This window comes from Haemaphysalis longicornis, unplaced genomic scaffold (assembly GCF_048455015.1).
Source record: "Haemaphysalis longicornis isolate Haplotype H1 unplaced genomic scaffold, Haemaphysalis longicornis Haplotype H1 scaffold_17, whole genome shotgun sequence".
NCBI classification, from domain to species: Eukaryota; Metazoa; Arthropoda; class Arachnida; order Ixodida; family Ixodidae; genus Haemaphysalis; species Haemaphysalis longicornis.
Window position 1 is genome coordinate 8,269,904 of NW_027526276.1, and position 14,753 is coordinate 8,284,656.

At 44.7% G+C, this 14,753-nt stretch overlaps 2 protein-coding genes and 1 long non-coding RNA gene across 4 annotated transcripts in view; 1 reads left to right on the plus strand and 2 right to left on the minus strand.

The window, feature by feature from the left end:
* The window catches only part of LOC144166412 (uncharacterized), a 314,257-nt gene extending 303,186 nt beyond the window's left edge, over positions 1–11,071 (minus strand). For both annotated transcript variants that reach the window (XM_077695941.1, XM_077695940.1), the window contains exon 1: positions 11,028–11,071. The gene's annotated coding sequence lies outside the window, so the exon portion shown is untranslated. The remainder of the gene's footprint in view (positions 1–11,027) is intronic.
* LOC144166410 (uncharacterized) lies at positions 2,252–8,562 on the plus strand. The gene is made up of 3 exons (XR_013321670.1): positions 2,252–2,289; positions 3,827–4,096; positions 6,983–8,562. It is a non-coding gene; the product is annotated as an uncharacterized LOC144166410 (long non-coding RNA).
* Positions 11,024–14,753, minus strand: part of LOC144166437 (uncharacterized) — a 135,641-nt gene continuing 131,911 nt past the window's right edge. Inside the window, exon 2 of the mRNA XM_077695959.1 lies at positions 11,024–11,093. Within this exon, the coding sequence (XP_077552085.1) occupies positions 11,024–11,093 (70 nt within the window). The remainder of the gene's footprint in view (positions 11,094–14,753) is intronic.

A 14,753-nucleotide genomic window follows, 5' to 3' on the forward strand; every position in this document is an offset into this window, starting at 1 on the left:
CATACAAAAGAGTCAAAGAGTACGTGGTTTTTCGTTAGCGTCATGTGAAGTTAAAGTTCTTGCGTATGCTGATGACATTGCCTATTTTTGTGTTGCAAGCGTAGTGTTCACGAAGCCCTTGCATTGACTAAGGAGTTTTGTGACGTGTCTGGAGCGGTCATGAATATGGAGAAAACTAAGGGGTTTTGGCTTGGCCTGTGGGGAACCAAACCTTCCAAATTTGCAGGTATTAATTGGGACAGCACACCGCTTGAGTACCTTGGCGTGCCTTTGCACCAAATAAGGAACTCAGGACCACACTGGTCTTCAGCACTCACGCATGTCAAGCGTGCCTCGCAGGCATGGATGGGGCGAGAACTTTCTGTATTTGCCCGTGCGCAAGTCTGCAATGTCTTCTTGGTAGCAAAGCTTATTTATGTGCTTCAGGTACTGCACTGTGCGCGGGCGAAAGTCCAGGCTCTACACAGAGTGTTTGCTACCTTCGTGTGGGGTTCTGAATGGGAGCCAATGCGCAGAGATAATTTGTTTCTTCCTTTACGGTCTGGTGGTGTTGGGTTAATGCATTTGTTTGTGCACCAACTTGTGTCTCGGTTTTTCTTCTACAAGTCGGCGGAGCATCCATTTTTACGTACTGTAATTCAAGAGCGCATAAGTTACCATTTGCCGTTTCTCCTTGTTTCTACGGGTGAGGTCAACCAAAAGCCGCCATGGGGTTTTCTAAAAGAAGTTGTAGATACTTTTCATTTCCTTACTGCGCGGTTTTCTCTGGAGTACCTGTTTAGTCTTTCAAGGACAGCTATGATGAACACTTTAATTCATAATCTATTCCCCGTGCCTCTTTATAGCCAGCCATACTTGCGGGACCATACGAATAATGTTTTAGACCGTGTCAAGCGTATGTGCGTGCCGCCAAATGCTAAAACGTTTTTCTTTAAGCTTCATTCGCAAACGCTTCCAGTTAAAACATGGCTGCGAGACAAAGGAATGTCGATCCCTTGGTCAGACAATTGCCGCTTGTGCAACCAACCAGAAACTATTGACCACTGTTTTGTGCTGTGCCGTGACGCGGTGTTTTTCTGGGACGTTTTGCAACGGACACTAAAAAAGGACATTGACATCACCCCATACACCATTCGCTTCTTGCCATTTGAGGACGTTAATCGGGTGCCGTATGACGTTTTTGTGCTCCTAGGTTTGTTTAGCTTGTGGAAGTGCCGCATGACTGATCGGCATGCTGAACCCCCTAGGCCGACCAAGGTCATTTTTCGGGAACAGGCGGCGTTGGTACGGAGCGTTTACGTCGCGCAGAGTGATCCACCAGAGTGGCTGCATCTTTTGGATGCGTGCGTTTGCTTGCCTGAGTTTTGAATTGGTGCCGACCTTTGTTAGACTGACGGGCTTACCCTTTTCTGTCTGTTAGTGTTTATATTGTGTGTCAATTGTCTTGGCTGACTTCTCTCTAAAATTTCCATGTATTAAAGAAAAAAAAAAAAAAAGAGTTGTTTTAGGCGCCTGGAACACCGCCCGCCGACATAGCTGTTTGTTAACGCGTCCGTTTACTGTTTTGTAGGTCAATGGTTCGATTCCTCGTCGAACGTGCTTTTTTTTTTTTTTTTTTTTTTTTTTTTTTTTTTACGTGAGGGTTTCATTAGCTCCTTTTTAACGACCAGGGTAAGCACCTGTTCTTTGCTTTCTATCACGCCGACATTTACCGCCCTCTTCCTAAACCCAAAGTAGCTCGTTTTCTCGCACGTTCTCTCTTGAGAAGCCCGACGTGAAAACAAAACCAAAACAAACGTCAAACCTCTTTACAATATCAGTATATATGTCAACTACTTTATGTTTATTCACTTTTTGTGTTTAAAAACCTTAAATTTAAGTTATAAACACATTTCAGACTTTGAAAGCAGAAAGATAATTACCAACATTACAGTAGTAACACAATTTTCGTCAAACATAGAGGTGCTGCATTTGAAGTCTGGCAACTATCTCTCACTTTTGTGTGTGTTTTTTCATGGCGTTTTGTGCCGAGTGGTTGGTGGCGTGATTTAATCCGTTTTATCTATTTCAAGCTTAAATCATAGTTACAGAAGCTTTATGGGTGATGTCTACCCTTCTAACCTACGCGTGTGTTGAACATGGGGACCCCGGAAGAACGATCATCGCCGGATAAAATACTGCGCGTCAAAAGTGGATGACATTGCATCAGAACAAAGCGTGTTCGTGTGTCCGCGAGATGAAGACGGCAGTGAAGGAGAATTTTACGTTGGAAGCATCGTTTTCGCTCGGGTAAGTACGCATTTTTTATTATTCTGTATTTGGTTGGAACGAGTTCTGGTGTTTATGGGTCAGTAATTCGCTAGACCCCCATCTCGTTTGCTCTGAGAGCCTACGTGAGTTAGTAACTTGTTTGGCGCCCAGTCCACCGTTTCCGCAGAAGTCAGCATCAATTTACGCTGAAGCTAGACCTTGGCTACGATGCTCGCGCTATGGTACACGGCTGCTAATAATTTCACATCACGCAAGGCTCTTTAACACCGGGGCGTTTGTTTATGTGTCTCTCAAACAGTGCCTTTGCGGTTGCAGATCGCAGTCGCAATTTCGCGTGAGTGGCACAACGATGTGATTAGTCCTCTCTCGTGAATACCCGCGGTATACCAAGAAATAACATGAACAGGAGGTTCCCTGGAAGTGCATGTGAAAAAGCGTACACTTGATTCCATGGCTGGCGTCTCGTAGGTGTTGTGAAATCTCTTCCCCCCCCCCCCCCCCCTTCACGAATTCCGTGCAGTGCGCTTCGCAGCTATTGCGCTCGCGAGACCGGCGACCGTACGCCTCGCGGTCTTCGGGCCGCGATATGTGTGCTGTTCTCGTGAAGCTCGACAACAGCGAAATTGCCGTACTCGCTCGCCAACGCGCCCCGACAGCGTACGCGTCGACCGGGTGCTGACGGAGTTGTGCTGGAAGAAAAGCAGGCAAGAGATGAGGGCGCACGAGGTGTAGTTAAACATGAGAATTTACGAAGTGCAAGGTGGAGAAAATAGTATGCAAGGGCCGGAAACGGTGAGAGAGTTCGGGCCGCGCGCCAGCGAGCGAGTGCGGTAATTTACGTTGCCGAGTTTCACGAGTCCGGCACGAATATGACGACGCCCGTCTGAGAGTTCATAGAGGTATAGAATTCACATACGTGCAAATTGAAGGTGAAATGCGCGCATGCGGCCTCGCAGGGAGTTAGCATAGTCTCGGGGTAGTGGGGGAGATTTCACAACGCCTACGAGGCGCCTGCCGATTCTGTCAGAGTAGCTCTCGGGAAGTCTGGGGCTTGATATCAGAGGCATATGTATTGTTTAAATTAGTGCAGAAAATTGAGCCAATTCGCAAGTTCTCATTTTCGCAAAACCGCAGGCCATACAGAGACTAACAAGAAAGCTGTAGGCACTCACTCAACTCGATTTATATTGGAGAATTGAACGTGCAGATACAAGTCAGACATTGAAATGGAGGAGCCTCAACTATCACACACCAGTTCCGATTGAAAGCAAGGGATACAGATGAGCTGCTAGCATGCGTTCCATGCAAATTAGCTCAGTAGCTAGCTTTGCATATATCATGCATACCCCACTCACAGTACCTGCGGGTCTAATAAATACATTCTTACTGTGACCTAAATTTCACTTGGGGTGTTCCGGGAATGTTCTTATTAGTGCCTTGGAGGTTACTGTCTTTAAACGATTAAAAATCTACTTGATGTAAGCATTCGTGCTTTGTGTGTGCTCTTCTTGTATTTCAACAAGTGTCAGCACACTCACAGATTATGCACCTGCAGGTGCTGCTGCTGGCTGTCCTGGGTCAGCCGCCTTCCAGTCCAGTTTCAAAGGCTTTGCCAGGGCCTCCCTTGGCCAACCGACACTGCACCTGCTGTACCCAAGTACTGCCTGGCCTTTCGTTGGTGCTCCGTACGCTTTGCCGCCAGGAATGGTCATTCATCCCTCATCTGGCCGCTTGGACCACCCGTTCAGAAGTCAGCGCATTTGCTCGACACATCGGTCCAGGCACTGCTGCCATATCGGTGCACCCACCGATTATGTATTTTCAGGTTAGTTATTGCATGTTGTGGAACTTGCCATGATGTATACCTGTTAGCAGTGCTGTGGCCTCTGATTATTTGAAACATTTTCATGAAGCAGTGCTGTGCGTATGGAGCGTGTCATTGCTTAGCAGAGATATTGAAGAGAATCTGGGGCTGACGACTAAAGGGCAAGAAGAGAAATTGAACTGACTTTGAAGCAAGTATTCGTATGTAATCAAGCCAAGCAAACATTTAGGATCTTTCGATATGGTTTTAAACTTGCAATACAAACTGGTCTACTTCAGATCATACTGGTAATAATCATACTATACCGAAAAGTACATCCCGCAGTCTGTAGAATTCTGACAGCGCTTTTTTCGCAGTCTCTCATGACAGGCACTAATCTCAATGGTTGGAAGATAGTCGAGGTAGCACCAGTCTTTAAATCAGGAGACGGTACTTCACCATTAAATTTCCCTAACAAGCACCATATGCAAGGTCAGGAAACATTTCATCCACTCTCAGGTCGCTAATTATTTATAAAATCACAATATCACATTCGAGTATCACCACGGTTTTCACAAGGGTTACTTGAGAAACACAACTTTCAGGATTTGTTCACGATCTACATTGATCCATTGACACAGGCTTACAAACTGCGGTAGTTTTTCTCGATTTTTCTAAAGCATTCAATCGCATTGCACACCACAGACTACTTCTCAAACTTCACCCTAATGTCCTCACTTGAGCAAAAGATTTTCATTCTTCTCAAATGCAGTTTACTTCTAATAACTATATACTTCTTTTGCTCGTGCCACTTTGTTGTCCCCCCAGGCAGGTTGCTTGGTCTATCTTCCATGTTGCATATCCTCCCATGTAGGTCTATTTGCAGATGATGTTGTAATTTATCACACAATTTCTTTCAACTACTACCGTCAATGCTTTCAATCTGATCTTAACACAATTAACTCCTGGTGCTGCAAATGGCTAATGTCGCTTATCTCTAAAACAAAGTGCATGACTTTAACGGTGGCAAGGCTCGGATTGTAAATACTTACTTCATTAACAACAGCCTGATTACCTCTTGAGACAAAGGTGTTTTGGTAGGCCGGTAGGGGAGGGGGGATTGCATGGTGGATTTCAAAAGGTACATCGATTGGGAAAATAAGACGTGTGATTAATATTTTCATTTGCACTCCAAAACTCGCTTTATTTCATATGTTTAACCCACTGCCGTGGCTAGGGTGGTGTGCTGTGGAGGCAAATGTCGGTTAGATACCGCTTGGTGTAGCCGCTTTTCAGATGGAGGCAACACGTAAAGACGCCCATGTTTGGAGATTTCGATGCGCACAAAAATACCCAGATGGTCAAAATTAATGCGAAGCCTTCCCCTACAGTGCTCCCCATATCCCAAGTGTAGCTTTGGCGTGTTAAACCACCGTTTTTTTTTTTTCATGTTTTTGGTATAGTACCAGCCGCTGTAGCAGGTGCAACTTAAAGGTAAAATTATACATAATGTTTCCAAGAGCTAAATATAAAGGCCATATTGAAGTGCGTTTATGGGTCTATCTCATAGCAGTAGTGAAAGGTTATATACTCTGGTGCAGGTTAAGAACGCCAATGGCTCATGTGGTGTAGTCCAGTGTTTGACGGAATGCCGTGTAGGCAGGTAAAAGCATTATTGCAGTGATGAAACGTAGGTCACTGACCAAGTCAAGAAAGCCATTTAACGGTTTGTTGCTTGTTCACGGTCAGCATGTGTCGTGGAAAACGAAGCTATATATTGGGCATTACGCGGCGCAATGAGTTTGCATAGATATGGTGCAGATTGCCATCCATTATGTTGATAATGTTGGGCGTCGTCTGAACAATGAGGGACTCGAGCAGTAATCGAGAAGATAGATTGCACTCAGTTGTCAGTAATTTTGTCTTGTTCCAGTCGACCACGTGTCCCGTCCTCTCACGGTGCTCTGCCAGTGGACTTGTTTTTGCATGGCCCTTGTTCACTTCGTTCCAGTGCTGCATTAATCTTCTGTGCAGATTGCCCGTTTCGCCAATGTACACTGATTTGCATTCAGCGCATGGAATCTAATAAACAATACCCGGAAGCTTGGAGCGTGAGAGGGGGTCTCTCACGCTGACAATGTCAGAACGCAGCTTGCTAGTGGGCACATGCACAATGTATGCACTGCGTGTCTTGAAAATGTGTGCGAGAGTTTCACCGATGTGTGGGACGTAGGTAATTGCTGCACGTTTTGATGCAGTCGTTGTCCTGAATATAATGCCTAAAGCATTATATTCAGAAAGAGGCGAAGAGGGCGACTAGCAAGAATCCACATTGACATTAGCAGGCAGAAGCGTCCACAAGGCCTGTGTCAAAACGTGCTGCAATTCTCGTCCTACACATCAATCAAACTTTCGCACGCATTTTCAAGAAACACATTGTGCACATCGTGCAGGTGCCCACTAGCAAGCTATGTTCTGACATTGTCAGCGTGAAAGACCCCCTCTCACGCTTCAAGCTTCCAGGTGTTGTTTATGTTTTGAACAAAAAAAGTGCCATTTAAACGTGACACCTCCTTCCTTGCCGATTTCTGATGCCTGATTGTTCAGTTTGTGGGGATACGTTTAGCAGATTGCTCACATGTCTAACCTGTATTTGTGCTTGAGCAGTCAAACGCTGATGTTAGCAGTGAAGTAGGTGAAAATTGTAGTTTGATTGTAGTTGTGTGCAGATTACCTACATTGTGTTAATTCGTAGAAAAGCAAAATTGAGGCAACCCTGCTAACTGTTCCGCATTGCAGCATTTTATTATGCGAACGTTAAGGAGTTCAGCTGCTTGTTAAAGGTGAAATAAACAGTGGTACAAAAAGAAGAGCATCTACTAAACAGAAATATCTTCACAATCGCAGGATGCCAACGGTCCGCCTACCAACTTGTGTCCTGCATCGTTTCTGCTGGCTGGAGCGGTTCATGGAGCATTTTCCAGCTTCTCAAAGTTTATGGTCAAGCGCTCCTCCAAGTGAAAGATGCCGCAGAGGGATCTTTTGTTTTAATGCCACAATTTCACGTGCTCAGCAGCAAATTTACTCGTAAGGCTTTTTAAATATTCATCACCCAAGAGGGCATGTTACCTTCGTCTTCGGTGGAATGTGTCTGCACTCAGGTTATTTGTGACAGAAACAAGTGGACCACGTCATGAGAGTCATTGAGGCCTTGTTGATTGTGCATGCTTCTGAAATGACATTTTCATTAAGCTGAATACTTTCCACATATTACGATTTGTGAACAAATTATGGTAAAAGTCATGATTAGTTGTACTACACTGCAGGAAGGAAATGCCAACATACGTTTTAAGCGCCTCTGATATTTCAGATCGTTGGCTGGTGAGCAATAAAACAAAACTGAAATTTTTTTAAAGTAAAATCAAATATTCGTTGTCACCAGTGCATGACCATAGTAAAAGCTATCTAGTCACCAAATTTAGAATTAGACACGAAATGCCAAGAAAAATAGGGAAATAAACTAGACAGCTGGCTACAATAAACCAATTCGTAAAATTCCTTAATGTCTATCAAGTGATGATTCAGGCGGGTTAGTTAAGATGTCAGTGGGTTTACACACCCAACTTGCAGGGAAGCACATGAGCTCCCAATATTAACATGTTTTTAGTGAAGACTGTCTTCCTTCATTAAGCTGCTTTGCACATTGATGCCAGTCTGATAAATGTCCTGAATTTTTGTTATGATCAATCTTTGTATGGGAACCATATATTTTTATATGATGTCGCTGTGTATTTCTGAAACTGTATCTAGTAACTAATTCCAATTTGTCGTGGTCAGGTTTTTTCAACTAATTCGTAGCTTTTTTAACAATTATGGTATATTTTGTGTGCCTAAAGGAATGCCTCATTGCATGTTTAGCCTATGTAGTGTTGAAAGCGGACATTTTGCTTCAAAGTGGAATGTCGGGCTAGCAACAAGGTACTTCGCGTGCTGCTCACTTTCATTCATGCCATTATTTTTTATATTATCATTTAAAATTAAAAGCCAACCAATTTGCTGTCGTTTTAATTTTGTCACCTACTTTATACTTTCTTTTTTTTTCAACTTTGTGTAAGGATTGACTATCCATATTTTTATGATACCAAGGCGTTAGACTGGGCTAGCTGGTACATGTTTGAATGGATGAAAAACCATAGGAAAACCCAGGACACAGAAGAGAACGACGGGACAAACTTGTGCCGTCATTCTGTTTTAACTGTTTCCTGTGTTTACCACTGGTTTTTTATGCATTCAAACATTTTTTATGAGTTTGTTGAACAGTGATTAGTTTAGGTGTGTTCAAACAATTGTTGGCTGCGAAGGCTCCCTGTAGCATTTGTATAAGTGCTCTCTGCTTTTTTTTTTTGAGCCAATACCCCACCACCAGTCTTCATGAGGTGGTCTTTTGTAGAAATAAGTTGAAATAAATATTTGTTTGCATTGCTTTACATGTTTTGGAAGAATTTCTTGTTCATTCTTGTTTCATTCAACCCCGTTTCAGAATCCTGCTTAAGGCATTTCCTCTGTTATTTTTTTTCAGAACCAGGAAGGGTGCTCATCCTCGGTTCTTGCTGAAGCAGCAGTATCCATACTTCACACGTGAGCTCTGAACACACAGTAATTATGGTATGAAACATTCTACCAGTATAAGCCTGCTTTGTAGACGTCATTGTAGATGTCAAAGCTCTTGACAGTGTAGTCCAATGTCTGGTGTAACGGGCAATGTCTACAACCTGTAAAAATTAATTTTGTGGCTATAATGTTTGTGATTATTTTAAAATGCACGTCAACTACTATTTAGAATCGCTGTCTAAATTGGCAGCCATTTTCCTGGTGGATACAGAAAGTGAAAAAGCGCATGTGTAGAGATTTCAGTGCACCTTAAATGTCCCAAATTTGCTAAAGCTAATCCAAAGCCCTCCTTGTGGTGCACTTCATATCCCATGTACAGTTTTGCGTAAAAACAGCTAAAAATTTATGATCAATTTAAACTTATTTTAATGTTTTTGAATGCAAATATTCTCAGTTTAAGCTGCCATATTTAGAGTAAAATATTTTGTAACAATTATATAGCTACCAAAGGTTTACAAAAGCTTTTTGCTTTTGGTTGTGCACCTTCTTATCAAAAGAAAAATGTTGTTAAGAAAGGCAGAAGAAACCCAACTATGGAAATTAGCAAACCCTAAAGCTGCGGATAGAATGAATGTTTTGTAGAGAATCTTTTGCTGATTTCAGTTCTAGTCAACTCTAAAAAAGTCTATCGACGTAGAATGCTTACCGTGAGGCACCTCGTAATACTAGCCAAAACTAATGGGCCCTGGCTGTTGGCTTTTCATTTGCAACAGTGACAAATGACCCCACATCCACCGGCAGGGACATAATGCAAGGCACCATGTACAAGCTAGCCTCATGATAAAATAATGTTTTCTGAACAATGGCATTACATTTCAACCATGGGCTTCACCAGGGAACTTGTATGCATTGTTCTGTGATGTTTGCAGTTCTTGTTATTGCTATGTGGGGTCATTTAGTCTAAAGGTATGTTTATAAAACTCCAAATACCACCAAACCTTGCAAGTGCTGTACCATATGAATATTTTTCCGTAAAGCAAAAAGAATAATGCAAACGAAAATAAATGGCTTGGGTACCCAACTTTTATAAGTAGATTATGAGCCGCAGTACGGAGGGAACTATATTATGAGCCGCATTACGGAGGAAACTATACATTTTGCATTTGGTCTTCCTTGATATTGAACCTTCCTGCTCAGCTCAAGAATAAGGCACTAAACATTGCAGGTAGCTACCTTGATTGGAAGTTTGATGCAATACTAAGAAGCCAAGGGTTTTAAGGTTCAAGGAAGTTTTGTGTGGTTGAAGTGTTGCACACCTAATTGCTTTCACTGCACAGCATGGTTAGGCTCTGCAGTGAATCTCGAAGGATGTGTACTGCAGTTCGGCAAAGTGAACATATAATTGGTTTTTTACGAAGTTTTGGGTAATCAACTACCTCTAAAGTTATAACTGTACTGAGATGTGGCTCCTGACTTTTTAAATTGATGTTTTAACAATCGGTGACACAAGTTCAAGGAAATTATCAGCTGATGTTGAGCTTCAATGGAATGTCTCACAGAACCGAGCTTGGAAAGCACGAATGTTTCATACCATAATCGTGTGTGATATTGTGCAATATGTGGTCTCACACCTGCTGCACCTGTGAACCGAGGATGACGCACCCGTTTTGTACCCCTTTAGGTGGGTGCTTTTGCAGAAGATGCTCCTACAGATTGGGGTGCTAAGTAGCACCCTAGGATACTTTTAGGCGGAAAAGGGTGTTTATAAGGCACCTGTCTTCTGGGGTGCTTCACAGAGGGTGCTCCTGCGGCGACAAAATCCAAGCACCCTAAAGGGCGTAAAATATTCAGTTTTTAGGGTGCTCCTGCGGCGACAAGCTGAAGCACCCTTTTGGGCGTAAAAATTTTTAGTGTGTAGAGTCTTGGTTTCGCTCGGTTACACCTCTGATTAAGCTGTATTGCCGACCACGTCTCAAAGCCGTTCGGTTGCGTGCAACGCTCACAGAAGGAGGCCGGGTGAATGCGGCGTTCATTCATGGCGAACGCACCGTTCCCCTTCGCCGGGCGCGAGACGAGTCACTCTACCCGAAACCACACAGCGCCGCATGTATGAGAGGCTGCTGGGGTGGTTGGCTGCCACGGCCGCAGCGGAGCGGCGACCACTGTCGGCGCCGGCAGGCGCCATCAGCGGGCCCAGTGAATCCCGCGATGCGCTTCGAGGGGTGAGTCGCCGGGGGTGTGTCTCCGGTAAAAAAAAAGGTCATTTTCGCATCCTCCACTAAATCACCGGATGAAAGTAGTAGAGTTTTGCTTTAATAGCCGGAACCAAGAGACAGCTCACCCGATTGGGGAGGTGTCGCCTACGTCCTGGTCCTCACTGCAATCGGCCGGCTCAGCCTCGTACTTCCTGCAAATGGGCGAAAACGGAAAAGTCGTCAGTCATCTTTGCTGAAGGTCCAATGCACAAAGACTGTTCTCATGCGCTTCGCATTATAAAATGGGACTATTCTGGGGCAAAAATGCAACAACCTCCATAGAGCTCACCAGAGCCACTAGATCATTGTTGTATGCCGCCGACAGCGGTCATTGGTCGAACCGCGTCACGTGACAACTGTTTACCCGGAAGACCCATGGGCGGTGACATTTTGGTGTTTCTGTGTGGCCGCGTGCGCGCGTTCTTCGGTAAATCGCGATTTTCGGAGCGCAGTGTGACAGTACGACACGTTGAGAGTGAGATTTTAAGCCCGAGGCAGAGTAGCGCTGCTGTGCTGCTCTGTAGCCGGCTGTTTCAACTGGGCGGACGGTGGAAAACGCCTGCCTCGCTTTCCGCTGCGGAAGCACTACTGTGGCCCAGCATAACCTACACCCACTACTACAGCGTAGCTTATTTAATGGCTGTAGTGTAAACTCGGTCCGCTAAATACGCTACGCTAGCGTAACCGAGCGTGACCCTTTTGCACCGGCGTGGAGGCTCAAAATACCCAAAAAGTAAACACAGCGGTCATGGTTGCCAAGTGGCGCCCATAATTCCGCCCCTCAATGTCGGCCGCAATAGGGCGCATAAAGCTAGCCACTCTGGCGTCAGGCACCTCAATGGCTGCCGCCGTGCGTCAGTGTCGTTATTCTTAAGTGCCCCTTATTTAGTGGTTCCAGACCTGACCAACCGGTTTCCCGCGGGAATTTCCTGCGGAAATTTGAAAACTAACGCAAGCTGCGTGCGCAAAAGGGGTTTCCTGTCTCTGGAGCAGACAACTGGAGCAACGGCGAACATAGTCCTAGTGAGATGTTCCACCGGAACAAAGTTTTTACGTCCAAATGCATTGTAAGAGGAAACGGAACCTTATAAGCCAGATGTCCGGGGAATTCATTTGGTATGTGTTTACGCAGTTGGAAGCGAACGTACCGGCGATGCGACAGGAAGAATAGCGAGCACTAACGCTCACTGCTTGTTTTGCGTCCGTTCTGCGTGGGCATCCAATTCCACCGTATACGTTCCGGTAACAGCAGCCTCCCAGGCGCCGCTTTGGATTGTGAGCTATACGTACGCTCCGCTATGTGGGCACACGTTTCGGATGAATACAGGCAGTTGTTCTACTGAAATGAATTCAGACGTTCCTGTGCAAACAACGCCATACCGTGGGGCTGAGCTGTGCGAATTCTTCAAGGAAGTAATGCGATTTTGCGTTGAATGTTCCGCCTCTGTATTCTCCGCTCGAACGAACAAGCAGATCTCGAATTGAACTCACAACGTACTCGGCTGTCTCTGTTTGAGCTTTGTAATCAGACAATCTCTGTTCTCAAGTTCCCGTCTCATGTCAGGTGTGCACGGGGGAGCGTTCCAGGTGGTTTTGTGTTCGCCAACTGAACCGACTGATTGCTAGTGAGTACACAATTGGACTCATACATGCAAGGGAAGCTCCCGAGCCGTGGTCCTTTCAAGGGAATCGTGATGTTTGCTTTATGTATATCTAGTATGTTGTCTTCCGTAGCTAATTAAAAAAATATTTTCCCTTGACTCTTTGACTGCGCCAAGCTGAACGGGGCGCAGTCACAGAAACGCACGAATTAAACACGTCGTTTCTAATTCGCGATTGAGCATACTTTATATATCATTGCTCAAATGCCACTTAGATGGACAGGAGTTTTATTCTAGCGAACAAACATTGGCTGTCCTTTTCCCTCCCGTAGAAGCACAAGTATTGACAGCAGACGAAAATTTGACTATATTTACAGCTTCACTGTGACCTACGTAATTAAAAATAGTCGATGAAACTCGGTATATTGCTGGAATCTTCTTATCCTAAAATGTTGATACAAATTGCGTCGTCCTAGGTTTGACAACAGGAGAGTAACAGCCGTTTTCTGTTACCATACTTCCTCCGTAGGTCGCCGTGTACTGAAAACAGACTATAATTCCGTGACGTTTAAAACTTTGCTGTGAACTAATCATGACAGATAAGGGAAACTCAACATAATGATAGAGCTCTCTTAGTGGCTCATTTCAGTAGAATGCTTTTCTAGATACATATATTTCAGTGAGAGCTAAACAGCATTTACAAGAGAGTTGACTTCGCCGCAAGATTAAATTGCAGCGACGCGGCTTTTTTCTTTTTTTGCTACACAGCGAGTCGACGCACGCGATTTTGGTCAGAACCTAGCCAATCAAACAAACACGGCGGACCTCTCTGTGTTTTTCTTTCATACAATAAATTACTCCCCTCCCTCCCTCCCTCCCTCCCTCCCTCCCTCTCCTTCTCTCTCTCTCTCTCTCTCTCTCTCTCTCTCTCTCTCTCTCTCTCCCTCTCGGCAGTAAAAAAATAGATGTGTTTGAGACATCATACGCGTGTTATGTGCTAAAACACATGTGTCGGTAGTTATAGTGACGTGGCAGACCGACGAGAGATGGTAAATCGGCCGTGAGCTTTTGACCGTGGCTGTGATTTTGTTAGGCCTTTATTCAGCCTTAACGTTCGTAACCTTATCGTTGTGTCTAAAGACGTGCTGAGAATCGTTAAACTCATTTTCAAAGACCTTGTTGCTGTGTGTATGTGTTATACGGTTTAAAAACCGGGTTAATAGCGCAAATAAAGAAAACACAAGAAACAGGGCACAGGCCGGCGCTACACTTCCAATTGTTTGTTCGAAAACCACTTGCGTCACAGCGAGACATTCGCAAAGAATGCACGTGCCAATATGCGTCATTGTTTGTTAGCATTTTTAATCACGTTTTTGAACTGGGTAACGTGTTGCTAAACTCCCTGTACGTCAAGCAACCAGTACAGGTTGACACTGGCCGTCGTTGCATGATAATGCTTAGCCCTATCGTTATTTCAGCGTCATACGGACAGACCGAAATTTCTGCGTCTAACTAGCACGAGGAAGACTATCGCCTTTCAAAGCACGACGTGTTAGCTATTATACCTCAAACATCTTGTGCCATTGTTTTGGCGCTCTTTGGCCCTGTTGGCCTTGCGCCATTAACAGCCAACCATCATAATCATCATTATCTTGTACATGATGCGACCCGTGTACGCCAACTGCTGCTGCGGGCTCCTACGCACCACATGTTAAGCCTCTTGTTAGCTACGGACGGAGGAGCCCATTAATCGGTGCCAGCAGTTAGCCCACAGGAGACAGAAGGGCAGTCTCAATCTGCATGCGTGTTCGCGCGTGGGCGGGCAAGCTAAACGATAACGTTGATCCTGGCGCTCCAACCTTTTGCTACGCCAGCTTCTTCAAATTCCACTCCTGTTGTTCATCGCACCTCTACGACCACGAACGCTGCACATCTTTGCTCCTACCCTTACTGTTGTCGAGGTAATATAACGCCAGCATTACCAGTGATGTTGCGCTATGAAATTGTACAGCGTACGGACACGTGTTCAGCGATACGGCAGGGTAAAATGAGAGAAGGTTTTTGTTACAATATAAAAACAGGTGTCAGTGGTCATAGAAAGCTTCCTCTCGGGAATTGTACTTTATCCGCAGCTAGGGAGAATTCGCGAAGAGTGGAGGAACTAGATCGATGTGTCCAGCGCTCATGAGTTCGAAAAAAAGTATATCGCTA